A 20,486-nucleotide genomic window follows, 5' to 3' on the forward strand; every position below is an offset into this window, starting at 1 on the left:
TGTGTGTGAAAGAGAGAGAGAGCGAGAGAAAGAAGGAGAGAGAGACTAAGCGAATGCATTGACCTTACGTTCATACTCAGTCGCACCTTTAGCAGCAGTAGCCTCTCCTCTCCTCTCCTCTCCTCTTCTCTTCCTTCCTGTCCTCTATTTTCACCTAATCCTTTTCCTGGTTGACTTTCAGCTTTCACTTTTTCTCTCTAACGTCGACTCTTACGGACCTACACGTTTATACCATTGTATGAGCGTCAATGTGTGTGTTTTCCTGTCGCAGTCTCCCTTCACGGCTCCTGCAGGTCGTGGTGTGACGCGGGAGGATGTAAGTAAGCCAGAGTTTTAAAACTTTAACGAGTGCTAGTGTGTTTTGTGCTCAGTGTTGACTTTCGTACTGCTCATATTGGTCTTAACACGAGAGTAAAGCAGGTGTAAACTCCTTTATTTTCCGACCTCCTGACTGTGCGAACGGGGCTGCACACTGCCACACTCAGTTGAAGTTTTCTGCAACACACACCGTGATGAGCTTCAGTGAAAAAGTCGCAAAGTCTGGAGAGGTTCCATTGTTTGTCTTTGAGAGACAAGAACGTGTTGAAGGTTGAGTTTTGACGAATCTTCAGTTTTTTCTCTTTGTTTTTTAATTTCGGTGAACATGTTGCCAACGGTTATTTTTGGTTATAGACCACCTCCATGGTGCTGGTCACTGAACCTTTGACTCCGCTTTTTTCGTGTAAGTAAATAGTCAGAGACAGAGGAGCCTTTTGTTTTTTGTGTTTTACTTCACATTAATTTAAACTTCCAGTGGAGTATTCGCATCAAGTATTGACGTTCAATACTGTTACTGTCCAATCCAGAAGAAGCCTTCAGCATAGGTTTAGTCTTTCTTTAATTGTAGCTAATATGTAGAAATATGTAATATGTTAATTAGTTATTAAATAAATCAAATAATAAGTAAATCCATAATTTAATTAACAATGGATTGTTTTACATGTTAAAATGAATGAAGAACAAATCAGCTAAATCATTAAGCTAGTGTACATGTTGTGCTAAATGTTTTTAAGGTGGTCTGCAGTAGTGAATGGCAGCTCTTTACAGACTACATCTGGTATGTCAGCAGTCACCTTTACTGATGTTTTTTTTTTCCCCACAGTGTTGAGACGTGAATGGTGTGAAGTGTTGGAATGCAGTGGGATTATCACCTGACCTTCACTGAGAGGACATGAACCGATCAGCCTGTTGAATGAAACTCTCTTTTTTTCTTCTTCTTCTGATCTTTGCGGCAGTACAATGCCTTTTGGTTTATTATGTCTACACTGAAGCACGTCTATCTGCAGGACAAACACGGGGACGTTGAAAAGAAACAGGACTGGGACTACATCGAATGGGCCGAAAATGAAGTTCTCAACACGAGAATGGTGGACGCACAGACACAAACGGACTCAAGGTCTGTTGAGCACAAGGAAAGTCAGACCAGCAACCTTGTCGTGATGCGTATAGACCTTACACGGACGCACTCCAAGCTGAGGCATTTGTCTCTGCTAGATGATGACAATTTAGTAGCACCGGCGTTCCAGTTCAATCGACAGGCCCCCGGCCGGATCTCTACATCCCCTACTCTGAGGAGGATGAGGAGTACCAGGTGTTCTCTGGTGGAACCTCCAGGTTCGTTGAGGATAAGCAAACAGGAGGACTTCTCCTCCGCATGCTCACCATCTACCAAAAGCACAGTTTACCCGGTACGCAGAGTCAAGTCTCCTCTCGCAGCGAACGCTCTCTCTGACGGGGAGCTCTATTCTGATCGTCAGCCTCATTCGTCATGTGGTCGACAGAGAACCAGATCAAAGACTATTGAAAATGGCGTTACGTCACCAAAAAAAGAATGTCAAAGTGCTCATCCGGTTCTCACTAAAGAATTTCAGTTTGCAGATGAATCAGTGGAGGTAAGCTTCTTTGGACTAAGGTGCCATTCTTATTGTCTTTTGTCTTAAAATTGTTAACGATTACACACTTATTCCTTCTTACCCCACTAAAGCCCCCCTCTCTTATACCAAGTTGCCTTCTGTGGCGGTAATTCACAATGTAGGCTTTTGACAGCAAATGAATCAGCAGTTACATGCACTGACATCTCTGACCAGGCCCACTGCCTGGAGAGCCCAGGGAGGAGCTCTCCTTGGGCCCCCATTCACCACAGTCAGCAGTCACCCAATAATGCAGGGGTCAGTGACTGATGGGAAAAGATAATGGGCAGATCTATTCATCGACTCGCGGCATTCAGTGGAGCACATTCTCAATAGAGTCCTGACATTCTCCACAGATATCACAGGCTTTTAAATTAAAGTGGCCTCTCGGAGTGATTCGAATTTGAATGTCTTTGAAAGTTATATAGTTGTGTTGTTGATCAAGGAAGTCCTTACACCGTGTGTTTAATGCTGAGTGTGCAGCAAGCATGGCCTACAGTCAGTATTAGACATTGATACTTTGAAGTTTTAATTATCATTATTGTGTAAAATGTTGCTGTTTTTTTACAATTTTTAACACAGCATATCCGTTTTTTCGACAGGAGAAAGACCACTCCTCTTCAAGGTAGGAGAACAATGGCCTGTTTTGCATGTCTTTTAAATAGCAGCCCTGTTGGGAACATATTTGCATGGCATGAATGTTGTCTATATTTCCTCTAACTGCTCAGCTGTACTACAGTTCTCAAATTTGTTTTGACCTTCATTTGCATTGCGTTCTGCTGTTACTTCATTTGCACAAGTATATCCGTGCAGTGTGTCGACTCCAGTGGTGTGAGCTCCACGGCATTCTGCGCTCACCGGACGGCCTTAGAGCAGGCTAAGATGACAGGACCCCTTGGTTCAAGGAGCCCCACTGTGCACTCATGCCTCTGTTAATGGAGCATAAACATGGTAGGGTTAGTTATGAGAGTCCCATGGTTGTGTAGGTACTAGACAAACTTTCATTAAGGGTGTATTCTCTTCACTTCAACCCACACCCCTCCTAATGAGCGTCCTGGGCTTTTCCTCTCTCTGGATAATTAGGCAGCTATTGTCCCAGTAATTACACCCCAGCACTGTGCCTCTTACAGTGTTCAGGCCTTTGCAGGGACAGTCCTGTTTTGGGGGCATCATTATTTCTCCTCTTGTGTGCGAACAAAGCGCTCATTTTTGCATGTGCTTTCCGTGGCAGAGAGGCTGACATACACAGAGAGGGCTTTCTGAGTGCTCACCACGCAACAGAATTTTCTTTGTGACAGTACGGTGGACTGAAGTGTAAAGAAGCCGTGACCTGGTTTAAACAAGTGCTTCTCTCGCTGTCCCGTCCGGCTTCCAGTTCCCAGTTTACCTTTGTGGATCTACCAACAAATTTTTAATTGATTGTCATTAAACCAAACTGGTCAGAGCTGGCGGTTACTTGACGTCTGGATTACAGTGTTTGTTTGATGAATGTTTACAACATTAACATTTTCAAAATATCAGTTTTTGCTCATGGTTTGCACCTGGTGTGTATTACGTTTGGCTTACTTTATTGCACAATGGGCTGCAGTTCCACCCTGTTTGAAAACGGCATAAGATTCAAAAGTCACCAGTATAAAAGAAATGACATCAAGGCTTTAACATAATCTGTTAAGGGTGTTGTGTGCATATGGATTACAGCGTATGACTAACATTGAGTTCCTTTAACATAATTGAGTTAGTGTTGTACTTGTATCCAATTTTCTTTTATTTTTTCCTATTCCTAAATGTTGAACACCAGGTGTTGAGGGTGATTCTTCTCCTTCTTCTAACTGCTTCATCACTGGCTGCCTGTGTATTGATGACATAATTTACCAGTAGCATGACCCTTGCTCAAAGAACAGCTGGTGCTTACGACAATCTGTTCTTTTTCATAGTACACAGTTGGGGCGGTAGCTGTGCTGTCTACGTGAGAACTCACGGAATGCATGAAACATTCAGGTTGACAGCCTGACTAGTCAGTCAAATAAAGAAGAATTGATCCGTAATAGTGTTCTCTAATGAACCAGTTCCAGCATTGTTCCCTTTGCTTTGACTTCTCCTTCACTTTATAGTAATGTCATAAACAGGAACAGTAAGTTAGAAGCCAGACTTCCCTATAATCTATCCCTGATAACAGTGATAAGCCTGTTCATGTATTTGTCTTTTATAATGTGGCATGGTTCAACTTTTTATTATTATAATTATTATTATTATTCTTTCTATTTTTAACCGGTTGTTTTTGTGGCAGAGATTTAAGGAATTTAAGACTTCAAATCGCAACATGTTAGCAAGGGTCACTGACAAGCTGTACATCATTGTCAGTGTGCAAAAAGAGAATTTTACCGTTGACAAAACCAGCTTTTCTAGTTTTCTAGTTGCCATGAACCTCATTTCTGTTTGACTTTAGCCATGAATGAAAGACAACAAGTGTCATGTTAGTGTTGGCAAAGATTTGGTCAGCGTTGTTTTGTCACCAAATAATCAGGTTTTGAAGATAAAGATGTCAGACCACTTCTTGTGTTCATGGGACAACGTTTTGAATTATATTCATGTAGGCACCAATTAAAACATACTCAGTTGTCAGCACAGAGCTGGGGATGAAAACCCGGCACCAGTGGAGAGTAAAATGGAAGGGTAAAAAAAAAGTTGTTTTGAAGAATTGTCGTTAAATAGAAACATTTTTGTGTCTTTAAAACACAATTTTAATGGCATATGTTCAGATCTATGGTTTGAATTTCGGAGCTCCCACAGCGCCCCCTCCCTCACCAAATGGGTGATTAAGTGTAACAGCTATTCCAACTAGTGTAAACCTGCAACATGGAACACAACCCAAACGTTCCACTAGCATTTCATGTTGTGTAACGAAAGGAATTGTGACGTGTTCTGGGTCTGTCATCTTTATGGCAGATTAAGTTACTGTCAGAATGTAATTGTCCTGGTAAACATGATTCTAAGCAGCTTAATTTAAAATGTCATGTATTGTAGCCAGTTTTATTATTGGCTCGTCTGTGTGTTGCCTCATCGTGTTACTCAGCCGCCTGCTTCTGCTTGTCATTTCACTTCCCCAGGCTCCAGGAGAGACGACGCAGTTCTGTGGTCGTCAGTTTACCAGGATTAGATGTTTCACCAGGAGACCTGTTTGTATCCAACGGAGTTGCCGGTATAGTCACTGGCACCATAACACATCATGCATGCTAGTTTGTGCAGCAGTGACATAGAGATTTGAATTAGGTGAAATTGGCTACTGACTGTACGTGGGAAATAAAAGACAACTCACATTCTTATATAAATGTTGCCGGTCTAAATAAATAATGATAAAAGTTTTGTCAAACTATCTTCCCCAACATAACACCCTAACCAGGAGCATTCATGGTTTAAACCTGTTGTCAGTCAAGTGCAGTGCAACATAACAGTGGTATAATTCTTTTTAACAGTTTTTACAGTTAAGTCATTTTTAACAGTGTCCAAAACCTACTAATAACTAGAAGGATTGTAGACGTTTACATTATGTACTGCAACATATTTTGCATACAAACACTGAATCATACATGCATACATTTTATTTATGTATACAAGACTACTGCAATACTGGCAATTAAGCAGAATGTTTTGTTGTTTGTTAGAACCATCAATCGTCATAAAGACAAAGACAATTAACAATATTCCATAATTAACAGTAATAATGGTAATACTAAAATTGCATTAAAAAAATTCTGCATTTGTGTAATGTAACGTAAACATGACATATAGGAAAGTAGATATGGCCATTTGACAGTGTTCTATATCCATACCTTGAGACATGCATAAAACTAATGGACATACAAGTCATGTATTCATTATGGAGTCACTAAATGAGTCACATTCAGGTAAAACAAACGTTTTAAAACAAAAACAAAAAGGCAGCAGATGTAATGTTTGCACTTGTATTTTTCTGTGTTCACACGCAATAATTAACGTATGATGTTTTAACGTCCCCACGCGTGCCTCTACAAAGCCAATAAACACTTGTAACATGTGTCATTGAAGCAGATAACGCTGAGGTATGACAGAATGCAAATTGGATAATTTCCACTGAGTATTTGGTGTCACTGACAATGCTGCTATTAACACACTGACAGTTAGTCGGAAAAAAACGAGTGTCATCAGGTTTAGCCCAGTTTAATTTAATCTCAGTGCACTTTATTTTTTTACTTTTGTGTTTTCATTTGGGTTCCTCTTCTTGATTTGACAGATAACAAAAAGACAAAGTGGCCTTTTTCACGGCGGAGTACGGTAGGTGGACAGTATTTTTCTTTTCTGTGGTTGTTGAGTGACAGCTGCAGTTATGTGTGTAGTTTCTGGACATTCTCTGTTTCTCAGTTAAAGAATCATTTCTGCACTCATTGTTCTCTGACCTACTTGCTGAATCAGTTACTAAATGTGGTTCCTCCTAACCGTTAGTGGCTTTTTAAATTGGACTCCAGATGTATTGTAAATCTTGTTGATTTGCTGATCAACTCTTTAATTCCTCATTGCCATTGGGTCAACAATTTTCTGTTGTTTTTCAGACTAAAGGGAAGTTGCAAACAGGTGCGGTGTCCAATATTGAAAAATGTCTCTCAGCAGTGCAGATTCAAGACTGGAGGAACAATGACTTTCAGAAGTATAAGGTGAGAAATAAGTTCTGTCTGCAGTGAAGAAAAAATCATCTGCACAAACCTCCAGTGTAAATCACTGCGTTGATTGCATATGCAGAGCAACATTTGAACAGCCATGATATTCAGATTCCTAATTCAAACAGATTTCAATGTTTAACATTGGCTCAGAAAAAACAGGATGGTAGTAAAAAAAAAGAAGAAGAAGCAGCTTCTTCTGCTCAGTGCAAAACCTGAATTTCCAGGCTGTAACTCATCAGATGGAGCGTGAGCACAAATATAAACAAACACTGACATTTGTCTGTTGGAACTATGGGGCAGCGTGTAGTGACTTTAAAGTTCCCTGCTAAACTTCATCATGTGTAAAAGACTGTTCTGAAAATAAATGTACATTCTTCCCGTTTATGCTCTGTCTTTCAGTTGTGTTTCCTTTCCCTGTCAGTCCAATGATTTTCCTTTTTCTTCAGGAATACTCTGTGGCCGAGTTCCTGCGGGACCAGTCCTTCCAGGTGAGTGCCACCTCTCCTCCTCAGGGCTTTAAGAGCCATGAAGCCATCTGGGAGCTCTTCACCAGTGAGTGTGTCTACTTCCTGGATCAGCTTATGGTTCTCAAAGAGGTGACTCAAACACACACACACACACACATAATACATGCTAAATTGTGCAGCATTTCTCCATTAGCACTCTTCCCTTACCATTGTATTAAAATATCTTGTGTTGTCTTCAACAACTGGCTGCCCATTCCTTCCCATTTTTCTTTCATATTTACAGTATTCTGTTACCAACCCTAAACAAAAACTAGGATGTCTCATCAAGGCCAGGATATTTTTTAATTGTCCAACAGATATGCATAAGAAATGCAACATATAAATAGACTAAAACTAATTGAAATCCGATGCCGTCTGCTTTGTCATCGTTCATCCTCTCCCTGAATTCCTGCCATTCAGGCGCACGTAGAAGTCTTTCTGGGCTTTTCAGTTTCGTTCCTTACGGCAGTGGATTTGAAATTTGATGCTGACACAACAGCGAGCCTAAGCACACTTTGTCCCTGACTTCTTTTGTTGCTTTCAGGTGTTTTTTGCTACACTCACAAACCTCCAGACAAAAAGTTCCTTGATGGACATCGACACCTGGAGGCTATTTGCAAACCTGAATGAGCTTTGCCTGGTGAGACCTAGTGATTTATTTTATATTGTTACCAATTGTTACTAATTAAAAGAAGGAGTGGGCTGCTCACTCCTGACCTCTGCCTGTAACACCTGACACAAGTGTTTTCTGCTGCAGGTGAGCTTTGGTTTTCTGAAAAACCTACTGCGCGTCATTAAAGACACATTGGAGGTTGCACAGGATGGTGGGTCCGCCCTGCTGGAGCTGCTGAGCAAGGCAAGTGTGACAACAACAAACGTGTGGACACGCACAAACCCATTAACTTTGCTGTCTGCTGCTGATAAACACTGTGATATCCCAGCTTGGGATCAATAAAGTATATCTATCCATCTATAAGAAACTGATGAGGACAAGTCAGAAAACTGTAGTATTTGTTATACAGGTGAAATAATATAATACAGGAGATGACCTTATTAGATATATTTTATAATATAATTATGAGTAACTGTTTTTATTGTAAAGAAAGTAAAGATGTATGAGAATATGTGAGCAAAAAACAGATAGATAGATAGACTTTATTTACCCCAGGCTGGGAAATTAGAGCAGGGGTGTCTACGGAGCTACATACATATGTAAACATATAGACACTATTTGTTTGGGTATTGATTAAATGCATATAGCTGTATGGCAAAATATGATTCAATTCTTATAGTATAAGCTCATTAATACACACTATAGAAAGATATATATAGTTTTTATTATATTGTATCAATATATATCTATATAAATAGAATTATATATATATGTATATATATACTGTTTATATTTAGTTTTTTTAATAGCTCATAATCTACTAAGGCTCCCATTGTGATCCAATGGTAGATCCTGATCTGCTCTCGAGTCACCCCTGGTCTACAGCAACACAGTGCAGTGGAATAAGCACTCTCATGAAACCCTCTATAGTGCTAGTGATTTAGGTGTATGATAACAAAGATAACAAAAATAAACATATATTGAAACCTTGATTTCACCATGACCTTTGAAATAGCTGAACGATTTACGATTAGACAATCAATAATAAATAGCTACAAAGTTCATTTAAAATCTGATCAAATCAGAATTTATCAGGAAAAGAAAAATGTCAGAAAATGTAGAAGCCATTTCACACATTTGGAATTTGTTTTACCTTTTAAATCTGAATCTATGACTGTGTGTTGTTAGGCTTTTCAGGAGAGCATTTGTCACTGCCTTCAAAAGTACTGCCTCAACTATTCCACTGCTGTGCTTTATCTGGACAGCTTGAAGCCCAGAGAGGACTTTGGATCTTACATCAAGGTACAGAAGGGCTGATCATAACTGTGTGTGTCTGTGTGTGTTGGTAGTGACGCTTTGTACATACAGTACAGTACAAATCCGATGCCGTCTGCTTTGTCATCGTTCATCCTCTCCCTGAATTCCTGCCATTCAGGCGCACGTAGAAGTCTTTCTGGGCTTTTCAGTTTCGTTCCTTACGGCAGTGGATTTGAAATTTGATGCTGACACAACAGCGAGCCTAAGCACACTTTGTCCCTGACTTCTTTTGTTGCTTTCAGGTGTTTTTTGCTACACTCACAAACCTCCAGACAAAAAGTTCCTTGATGGACATCGACACCTGGAGGCTATTTGCAAACCTGAATGAGCTTTGCCTGGTGAGACCTAGTGATTTATTTTATATTGTTACCAATTGTTACTAATTAAAAGAAGGAGTGGGCTGCTCACTCCTGACCTCTGCCTGTAACACCTGACACAAGTGTTTTCTGCTGCAGGTGAGCTTTGGTTTTCTGAAAAACCTACTGCGCGTCATTAAAGACACATTGGAGGTTGCACAGGATGGTGGGTCCGCCCTGCTGGAGCTGCTGAGCAAGGCAAGTGTGACAACAACAAACGTGTGGACACGCACAAACCCATTAACTTTGCTGTCTGCTGCTGATAAACACTGTGATATCCCAGCTTGGGATCAAGAAAGTATATCTATCCATCTATAAGAAACTGATGAGGACAAGTCAGAAAACTGTAGTATTTGTTATACAGGTGAAATAATATAATACAGGAGATGACCTTATTAGATATATTTTATAATATAATTATGAGTAACTGTTTTTATTGTAAAGAAAGTAAAGATGTATGAGAATATGTGAGCAAAAAACAGATAGATAGATAGACTTTATTTACCCCAGGCTGGGAAATTAGAGCAGGGGTGTCTACGGAGCTACATACATATGTAAACATATAGACACTATTTGTTTGGGTATTGATTAAATGCATATAGCTGTATGGCAAAATATGATTCAATTCTTATAGTATAAGCTCATTAATACACACTATAGAAAGATATATATAGTTTTTATTATATTGTATCAATATATATCTATATAAATAGAATTATATATATATGTATATATATACTGTTTATATTTAGTTTTTTTAATAGCTCATAATCTACTAAGGCTCCCATTGTGATCCAATGGTAGATCCTGATCTGCTCTCGAGTCACCCCTGGTCTACAGCAACACAGTGCAGTGGAATAAGCACTCTCATGAAACCCTCTATAGTGCTAGTGATTTAGGTGTATGATAACAAAGATAACAAAAATAAACATATATTGAAACCTTGATTTCACCATGACCTTTGAAATAGCTGAACGATTTACGATTAGACAATCAATAATAAATAGCTACAAAGTTCATTTAAAATCTGATCAAATCAGAATTTATCAGGAAAAGAAAAATGTCAGAAAATGTAGAAGCCATTTCACACATTTGGAATTTGTTTTACCTTTTAAATCTGAATCTATGACTGTGTGTTGTTAGGCTTTTCAGGAGAGCATTTGTCACTGCCTTCAAAAGTACTGCCTCAACTATTCCACTGCTGTGCTTTATCTGGACAGCTTGAAGCCCAGAGAGGACTTTGGATCTTACATCAAGGTACAGAAGGGCTGATCATAACTGTGTGTGTCTGTGTGTGTTGGTAGTGACGCTTTGTACATACAGTACAGTACAGTACGTGGCAACATGATGCAAACCTCTGCAGGAGAAGCATTTTAAACAACAACCAATCAGGTTTGCTGAGGACAGGAATGGGAGCATTTGTCACGTTTGTAACCTTCCCCGTTGTCATACATATTTACATTGGCAGGACAGACAATGTTTGTCCTGCTGCTCGGCCAAACTCCTGAATTAATTGGTAGCAGTGCAGGAAAACTATGAGAAGCACAGAGAGAGCACAGTCTTTGATCGAGGTCACTCAGTTTCCCACAGTAACCCCCCCCCCCCCCCCCCCCACCCCGCCTCCCCCCCCCTATCTTTCTCTTTCTCATTCAATGTGTATATTTTACACCCTGAAGATAATCTACATTTAAAGAACATTTAAAAAAAGTATATTGGAATTACATGAAAAGTCACAATATAGTATTATACCTTTAGGTTTACTGTCAGAAATGACATGTCATATTGTCAAATAAATGTTGGTTTAGATATAGTCTGTAATACTATATGTGCTTTTACAGATAAAAAAACATCTTAATGAGTTAGCAAAAATGAACTATTAACTACTACTGACCACATTTAAACTAGCATAACCAAGAAACCTCAAGATTCAATCGAGCAAGATGGTAATATGCGAACTCTCAACAGAACGACTAAGCTTGATGTCCTAAGCACTTAGAGATCGCTAACTTGCTGACAGCTAAAACAGCTAAAACATCTGTTGACAGATCAGTTCCCTCTCTTAAAAACTGAATTCTTATTGGTTCAAACAAGGCACCAATCAAGCTGCAGCTGTATGTTTGCACCGTGTTTCTTTTGACTCCAATGTTCAGAGTTATTTTCTGGGTGAGTCAGGTTGTAGTGAATCAGTGGATCAAAAGCCTCCGGGTGTTTGTATTGATCTCTATTGATCTTTGTGTGTGTTTGTTATTAGGGTTACAAAACTCCTGAACCAATATTTATTCTAACAAAATGGTTTCACAATAACTAAAAGGCATGTTTGTACAAAACTGACATTTGTGTACAGGTTAAACATGGTGTCTTTAAGTTTGTGTCAGTCCAGTATGTGAATCACAGGGCTTAAATAAAGATTACGGTATGTTACAGTGTGATTGGAGGAGTACAGCTGCATTAGTTAGAAGAACTGAGCCCATTCCTTCATGCTCACAGTTACTGCCAGTTTGACTGTGATAGTCGTTACCAAATATGACCAGTTTTGTTCTCTTTTTCTGTATATGAGTGGTTTTTATTTGTGACGTATCCAAATGATACACTCATAAATATAGGAAAATGTACACAAAAACTTAAATCATACCTAAATATGTAATAACTATGTAAAACATTCCTTGTATGCCTTTTATGTACAGATTAACGCTGGCTTGGAGAACGTGTTTAGAGTTGTTTTCAAATCATCAATCAGTCCACAGTCCCTAACAGTCCATCTGACAAATGTGTCAGTCAACTTGTCACTTGTAGACTTATTATATATACAGTATATATGTATATATATATATGTATATATATATATACATATATATATACATATATATATATATAGTGGCGCTTTGGCCCAGAGGCAATGTCTCTGTCATTGGTGTGGAACCCCAGGGTTCACCTCCTGGGCAAGTTCGAATCCCGGTTAGGGCGGTTAATACCTTCCAGTGGACTCACCACCCGCAGGAAGGTTTGGTACGGTGCAATGTGATTTGGGTGGCGACTGCTGCCCCCGCGACCCGGAAACGGATAAGCGGATGAAAATGGATGGATGGATGGATATATATATATATATATACAGTATATACATATATATATAAGACACTTATTTTAATGATCTTGATTATATAGTTCAGAGACAGGTATATATGACACTGATTGTCTGTTGGTCTACCATGTTGTGTGAGCCTCAGCCGACCTCTCACCTCTTGACCTCTCTGACCCCTGTCCCCTTCTCCTTCTTTTTGCACTATTTCATCTTTAGTGGTGTGAGCGGAACGAACAGTGCCGGCGGCTGCAGCTGCGTGACCTGTTGGTTGCACCTTTACAAAGGCTAACACGATACCCACTGCTGTTGCGAAATATTGCAAAGAAAAGCCAGATGGAGGATGACAGCAGAGGCTATCAGGCCATAGCGGAGGTGGTGGACACATCGATATGTGAGCAGCACACACACTCTCACCTGACAACTTGTGTTCTGTGATCTGCTATTGAAGTTGAGTAGGTAGTATACCAGTAGGTAGTATACCAGTAGTCATTTTGGGCATAGACCAAAGCAATCAAAACTTAACTGAAAGTGTACTTTTTTTATTTTCTTTATGTCTCTTATGTGTAAATATAATAACTAATTCAAAAGTGTGTTTTAAAATGTATTTCAAAAGTCCTAAAGTGCAGTAACACTTCTTTAACCCAGAGTTTTCTGTATGAAAAGCCAATTAGCTATTAACAAAATTAGCATTCATATAATACCTCATACAACTGTAACCGCCCCATTAGTCATGTACCTTTCACCTGCAGAGTGACTGTTTTTTTCCATAGCTACAGTAGCTCACACCCTTTTTATTTAATATTTATAGAATGTCTGTCAAAGGTGACTCCGTGCAGCAGAGGGGCGTGGGCCAACGTCCTCTGGGTGTGGAAATTATTTATTCTAAAAGATCAGTGAGATGTTGTTTTTCCAGATACTGTCAGTCCATGTAGGCACAGATAAAGTAAGGTTTTATTACCAAACCAACTGATATTAGTTCCCACGTGAGCCAGCAGGGCGTCAGCTCTGAGCCCATTTTAACCCTCAGCACGACCATTAGTGTTTTACTAAAAGAAGACAGTGACACCACGCTATGTGCATGCTAAAATTACTAATTTTCTTCTGTTTTGCAGGTGACTTAGAGGGAAAGGTCAAATGGTTGGAAAACTACCAGAAGGTGAAGCGGCTTCGAGATGCTCTGGTGTGGCTTCCAGTGTGGGAGAGAGACAAGCGCTCCTTCATCCCTGAGGTTCGTCATCTGGGATTAAATGGAAATTATACAGATTTATTTCCCAGTGTAGTTTTTCTATGAGACATTATGACATGTTTTTTTATTTTTCCAGAACCTGAAGCGTCTTCTGAAGACCGTCACTCTGGAGAATCTTATTTCCCACAGAAGTCTGCTGCATGATGGGAAACTGGTGCTGACAGGTACGTTAGCACCAGGAGAAATGAACATCGTTTGTAGATGTTTATTTGATTTTGACGAACTCTCTCACCTTCTACTGTTCTGGGTCTTCACAGAGAACGCTAAACTGGTCGATGTTTACCTTTTCCTGTTCGATGAATTCCTGTTGATCACCAAGATCAAGAGGAACAAGAAGGTACAGTGGAATGGCTCTCTCTTTCTGCTCCATCCTCATCTGACCTATTATAGGCTTTTCTCCGACTGCTTCAGTGTACAGTGGAACCTCGGTTGTCGAACGCCTCCCATTTCGAACTATTTGGTTCACGAACAAAAATTTTTGCCATTTGGTTCAACAATATCAGGAGGGCAGAAAGTGATCACTGAGTGACTGAGCGCGTGGCTCGGGATATACACGCTAAGAACTGTGGTCTGGCTTTACGGTGTGGCTTAGCAAAGTCCATGATTATTCACCATCATTAAGAACAAGGAAGCAATAAAAGAAGCTAAAGTTGACAAGGAAGTGACTGTGATCACCAAGGAAAGACGTCAGACATTAGAAGAAGTGGAAAAGCTGTTACGGATTTGGATCAATGAAAAGGCTCAGCACAAACACGTTTAAGAGCAACAGAAATTGATAAAACAAACCCCTGCACCTATAAAGGATTTTAACACACAAAAAGTACTTTTTGAAGATACAATCCTCATTTATGATTGGTTACAAAGTCAAATTTCATTGAGTATAACTTTTGTGCTCTGTCTTGTTCAGAGATCTGTTGGTCCAGACCAGAATCCTCTGAAGCTGCCCCACAACCCGGAGCTGGATCAGCTGCTGAAGGAGGGATGTACCTTCACCGTGCTCGACCAGCCTGTTTCTCTGGACCGACTCCAGCTCAAGAACATCGATCAGCTCAACGCCTCAAGTACTGATAACACACCTGCTGTCTCACGCACTAGAACCTACGACAAGTTACCATGTGATAATAGGTCGTGGCTGTAGATGTCCGATATGAACTTTTCGCAGATATTGTCCAATCATTTCATTTCCAATTCTGATATCGACCAATACCTGCAACCGTTTGGGTAAAGGCAGGGGATACTTTTCATTGTGCGCAATAATTCACTTTCGCTTTCACTTCAAAACTATTTTTAGTCCAAGTCAGATGTCATGCTCAAAGCCAGTACTGTTCCTGTGTTATTTTTCATACACATGATTTTTTGTTTTGTTTTGTTGTAGCATCAGGGCTTCCCCACTCTTTCATAATCATGCACCAGATCCGCTACCAGCAGTGTGTCGGAGCGTTCATCTTCCAGGCTGCATCGGAGTCCGTCAAGGTAACAGTGCACACCAGATACAGTACAAGCATCTGAGAAGTTTGACACAGCTGCAGTGCAGGGAGCTGACAAAAAAATGGCTGCCAACAGGGACGTGAGGAAAACCAGACTAAAGCTGCTTGACAAAACATATTTAATTACTAATAATGAAGGATCAACTGTAGTCTGTTCTGGACCTTGTTGTCAAAGGATGTTACTAAGCAACACACAATTGTTTTTCTCCTGGAGAAAAAGGTGGAGTAAAGAAACTCCTGATCCTACCTGCATAGTTTGGCGCTCATGTTTCATAACAATTCTTTTGTTAGGCAGGTGTTTATGTCTTAATCTGGTTACTGAGTGGGTGTCACTACATTATAGGTTCACATTTCAAAGATTCTTATACTGTATATGCCTTTGCTTAAAGCCTATATTTGTGCATTGGGAGCAGCATTAGGTTTCAATCCAATTTTCATGTATACCTTAGCCTAACACTGAGAAAACATCATGACATCTGTCTGATTCCTTGCTGTTTTTCCAGAAAGTTTGGATGTCAAACATAGAGGGCGCCGTCATGACACTACTGAAGCAACAGTCTGAGCAGCCGCGGCTCAGGACCGCCTCACTGTGGCTGGAGTCTTCACAGATATGAGAGAACACAAACGAAGAAGCGGCTCCTCACCTGGAGGCTTTTAAAACTGACTCTGGAGCTGCTCTAGGATTTAAACTCGGTGTTTACCTCCGTTGGCAGCTGCTACTTGTGTTTGTAAATGCAGTGATTAGTAAACAAACAGGTTTTGAACACTATTTCAGGTTTTAGTCACCGTGTTGGCCTGAGGAACACGTTCACTAACAGATGTGACATGGAGAGAGCACAAGCGACATGACGTCATCATGCATGGTAACCAGCACTAACAGGAAGCCGACCACAGCTGTGTTGTCAAGTCCAACACAAATGATCCACGTAGTTTTCACTGTTGCCATGGTTTCACATCCACAAGTGTTGTATATATTTATTTTTGTTTTCTTTCATTACAAACATTTACAAAGAGAATTATGACTTTTTAAATCAAGAAGCATTTTGACATGAGTACATGAAACTGGAAAGGCTGAATAGAACCGGTGGTTCTACAGCCGTGGTTTGAGTTCTGACAGAGACGCCAAGATTAGAGTTAAGGTGCAAATCATCTCCACAGATGTGGGTAATAGTCAACTTCAACTGTGAGTGAAATGTAGGCCGTTTATACAATACAGGTGGTGTCTAAGGTTCAGAAAGAGTGCTTTTCCCGTTTCCAATCTGAGGTAGACAGAACAAAACTGATGAAACGTTGAAAGGAAAACAGCCGTTTGACAGTTTGTAGCAGACGTGGAAAAGCGTAAAGGGCTAATTTGGACGAGCCTGACCGCTTGTCACCATGTCAGATCTGCGGTTACAGCTTTCAGTGTTATGTCATCTCTTTCTGCCAGAGTTGGAGCAATTGCACTAAAGATCACACCAACATGTGTGTCATAAAATACAAATGAGAAGCAATTAGGTTGCAGTGACAGCTGCACCTGAATGCAACACCACTGAATCCTACTATGCCTCAAACACCCGAGCCTCCAACAATCTCCAACAGTTACAATAGCAGAAAACTACACCCAAACTGGGTGGTCACCAATGAATGAAGTCAGTGTCCACAAGGTAAACTCAACTGAACATGTCCCAGAATCCACCAGAGGTGGAGACAAAGTGGAAAAAACAAAACCAGCAGCAGCAGCAGCCAGGTCTGTCAGTCGCATTTATGAGTTGAAGTATTTATTGTCAGCTGTTCAAAGTTTTATTGAAACAGTCACCACTGCTTTAGTAGCATTAGTCTTGTTGACTATCAAACCAGGAGAAGGTGGGAACAGGTGCTGAGTCAGTGGCACTGACCAAAGATCGAGTGTCTGAGATTACCTGTGGTAGGACGCTGAGGGTGCTGCAAGCCAACTGGGACACAGCCATCACAGTGACAGCTCTCGTTCTTTCCCTTTTCTCTTCCTCACACACACACACACACAGTTTGAGCAGTAGTCAATGATTTGTGTGGATGAGAAGAAGCAGCAGGAAAAAAAATTACCCCCCCCCCACACACACAAAAACATTTCATTGACTGTGTCAACAATCCACAAAGTCAGCACAATTATTAAAAAGAAAAAGTTTAAAGGAGATTTGTCAAATCATCACGGTCTTGATAAACTGTTGCTGTAATTTAAAACTCAAAGAGACAAAATACTGAGCTGTGAAAAGCAAACTCTTTCATCGTGTCTGGAATACCGCTCAGACATTCTTTGGCCATAAAAAAGCAGAACCAATTGAATCAGACTCACGCTGCCCCCCGAAGGAAACACGAAGGAAGCGATGGAAAAATTGAAGACAAACACTGACAGGTGACGTCTTTTACGTGCTTTTAAGGTCGAAGGTGTTTTCAACCCCCACTGCTGTGGAATACTGTTCTGTACATGATCCTTGATATTAACCTTCGTGACTATTTCTGTTGTTTAAAATATTAAATTAAAACTGAAGGTTGTGGTAGACCTTTGGTGTATTTACACTTAAAAAGACCAGATATCAGTTTTTACAGACACAAATGCATTCAAAAGCCAAACGTCACACACACACAGCAGATGGGAGTACGTTAGCGTAAGTAAATAATTTACAAAAATACTTTAAAACTATCTCACTCTTGCCGTTCATGTTGATGCGTTTTCTTAATCGATTCGACGAATACGCTCTGTTCGCAGAGAAAAGAAAAATAGTTACATTTTAGTTACAGATATGTTAAAAAAAGAGGGAAGCAGTCATTTTCCTGGTTACTCCCACGTCACCCCCTCTCTCTCCCCCCTACTTCGCTCTGACAGTCCAACCTCGCACCGCCTAAAGACATACGGTTCTACCACACACACACTGGTTTGATGAGGACAGTGATAGCAGATGTGAGCGTGGACACAGAGCAGGACGGCTGTGGACCTGTCTCTCTGCTCTCCAGCGGTCCACAGAAGTAGCAAAGGCACAAAAACAGATAAAGACATTCCCGGCCAACTCCGCCTCATCATGTCACAGGGCTCTGCATCACATCAGTGACTTCTGATGGTCACGTGCAGAAAGAAGTCTGTCCTGGATAGTGCACATTAAATACGACAAGGGGCTTCCTGCCTGCTGGAGTGGGAGAGGGAGAGGGAAGAGAAAGAGAAGTGGAGGGGAGGCTAAGGCAGGGCAGGGGAGGGGACGCTGGGGTGAGGAAATCATCCTTGGAGCTCTTCGAAGCATATCTCACACACTCGTACTGGCTTTTTGGAGTACGGCGTCAGGGCGTTCTTGGACGAACACTCGGCGCAGAAGATGTTTCCACAGTGTCTGCAGTGGTGCTGAATTCAACAGAGGAGGAGAGAAGCAGGTCAGACCAACCATCGGTCCATAAGTACAGGCTCAGGCGGGTGGAGGGGGTCAGGAGGGTCAGGGGTTAGGTCGTTCAAAAGTATACCAACACACAGATATGGTGACGTTTTCCTAGGACTAAATGAAACATTTCCCCTCGAAAAATGTTTGCTGACTGGAGTGAGGTACTAAATGAAAATGGGTTCCTGATGCTACTTGTCCAATGATCAGTTTTAAAACTAATTTCTTGCAGCAGATTTACCCAATGGCGTAACCCAGACATAGGCAAACTAAGGCCCAGGGGCCAGATCTGGACCGTTCAACTTTTCCAAATGATTTAATTTATTTATATTATCATTATACTTCTGCCATTTCCCTGCAATACCAACATTTCCCAATAGATGGCGTAGAATATAATTTTAACATTTTAGCCTTTATGCATGACAAGTCGTTTATATTAGTTTACACTGACTCTCCATCTATCTGCTCCTGACCCCGCCCCCCTGTTCAATTGTAGGACAATTGCAGCGGGCAAGTCAAAAGGTTTGCCCACGCCTGGCGTAACCAGACACTAGGATGAGAGAAGGAGGTATCGGATTGATTTGGTATCGGCAGATGCTCCAAGTTGCGATATCGGTACCGGACATAAAAAAGTTGTATCGAGTCATCCTTAATTATCATCGCAGGCAAACCATAGAGAAACACCTCTCTGTTTTAATGAAGAACCAGAGATTACATAAAGTCGGCCATCAGTATTTTTTTATCCACCTACTGATTGGTCTTTGACAACACTGAGCTGTTTCTGTAAAGTGCGGTGACACATCAGAAACACAGGGTGTGTTTTAGATTAGTAATGTTTACCTTTCTGACAGTGACAGTAAAACCTTTCCCACACGCCATGCAGTTCTGTACTTCGTGATCTTCGGCCCACTTCCTGGTCAGATTCTGTGACTGCTTAATCTGAAAGGAGGCACAGACACTATCAACGTCTATCTGATGCAATCAGCACTCACACATGTGCACTTTCCAAACTTTGTCGTTAGTTTTTTTTTCTTTTCTTATGTTTAGTCCCTGACCTGGAGAGACTGGTTTTCCCTGCCCAGCTCCTGCATGGCTGCTGTTGTATCGTCCAGTTTCCTCCTCAGCTCCACCACCTTGGACTGCAGCTTTTCTATCTCCCCTTCACCTTTGACACACCTGAGAAACAAGGCAGAGGTTTGTCCTCCTGTTTAGTACTGTGTTACACAGGCTTTTATCCACTGTGTTTTGTTTCAGTAATTATAAATGTAAATTTTAAATAGTACACAGGCTTGTTCCACAAGGTACAATTCTGGGGCCACATTTGTTTAATACCGAGATGTTTTGTCAGATATTCAAGAATAACAGTATAACCTTTCAACTACTGTATTTACAGGACTAAGTCACTCCAGAGTATAAGTCGCAAATCATAATAATGAAAAAAAAACCCTCACATAAGTCACTCCGGAGTATAAGGTACTGGTACACAAGCCTAGAGAGCCCTCTGGTGGTTGACAGTGTGAAAATAACGAACATGTAAATGTTCATTTGTACAGGAGTAGCAGATACTGGTACACAAGCCTAGAGTGCCCTCTGGTGGCTTGAGGTGTTCTTGTGCACATTTTCCATGCAGAGTAACATGACCACAACTTTAAGAAGTGATTAAGACCATTGGTTAAGTCAAATATATAATATCAACACAGACCGACCAGATTAAAGAGATTGCGTCAGCACACATGCCGAACAAAAACACAAACATTTTTTGACTTCCAGGTGATGTAACAATTAGCTTTTCATTAGTTTTTCAGTTTTCCAGTATTTCTTCCTCAGTTAAAACGTTCTAAAGTGTTGGTGGCTGC

General features: G+C 40.7%; 2 protein-coding genes across 4 annotated transcripts in view; one reads left to right on the top strand and one right to left on the bottom strand.

Moving 5' to 3' along the window:
• On the top strand, window positions 1–16,724 carry plekhg7 (pleckstrin homology domain containing, family G (with RhoGef domain) member 7). Of its 3 annotated transcripts, XM_025056574.1 has the most exons (18): window positions 327–588; window positions 673–721; window positions 1,142–1,931; window positions 2,552–2,574; window positions 5,057–5,148; window positions 6,220–6,260; window positions 6,536–6,637; window positions 7,090–7,239; window positions 7,694–7,789; window positions 7,907–8,005; window positions 8,951–9,064; window positions 12,731–12,905; window positions 13,627–13,742; window positions 13,837–13,924; window positions 14,018–14,097; window positions 14,668–14,821; window positions 15,136–15,233; window positions 15,751–16,724. In XM_025056574.1, exons 3-18 carry the CDS (start codon window positions 1,296–1,298, stop codon window positions 15,859–15,861), a joined length of 2,175 nt encoding a protein of 724 aa, XP_024912342.1. In that variant the 5' UTR covers window positions 327–588; window positions 673–721; window positions 1,142–1,295; the 3' UTR covers window positions 15,862–16,724. The 3 variants fall into 3 exon arrangements, with proteins under 3 accessions (XP_016888457.1, XP_024912342.1, XP_024912341.1); XM_017032968.2 differs by lacking the exons at window positions 327–588; window positions 673–721 and adding an exon at window positions 1–316; XM_025056573.1 differs by having other exon boundaries at window positions 327–721.
• eea1 (early endosome antigen 1) overlaps window positions 16,271–20,486 on the bottom strand; it is an 18,063-nt gene continuing 13,847 nt past the window's right edge. Inside the window, exons 27-29 of the mRNA XM_008311980.3 lie at window positions 19,686–19,806; window positions 19,471–19,569; window positions 16,271–18,599 (exon numbers count right to left, since the gene is read on the bottom strand). Of these exons, the coding sequence (XP_008310202.1) occupies window positions 18,477–18,599; window positions 19,471–19,569; window positions 19,686–19,806 (343 nt within the window). The 3' untranslated portion in view covers window positions 16,271–18,476. The remainder of the gene's footprint in view (window positions 18,600–19,470; window positions 19,570–19,685; window positions 19,807–20,486) is intronic.

This window comes from Cynoglossus semilaevis, chromosome 6 (genome assembly GCF_000523025.1).
Source record: "Cynoglossus semilaevis isolate Cse_v1.0 chromosome 6, Cse_v1.0, whole genome shotgun sequence".
NCBI classification, from domain to species: Eukaryota; Metazoa; Chordata; class Actinopteri; order Pleuronectiformes; family Cynoglossidae; genus Cynoglossus; species Cynoglossus semilaevis.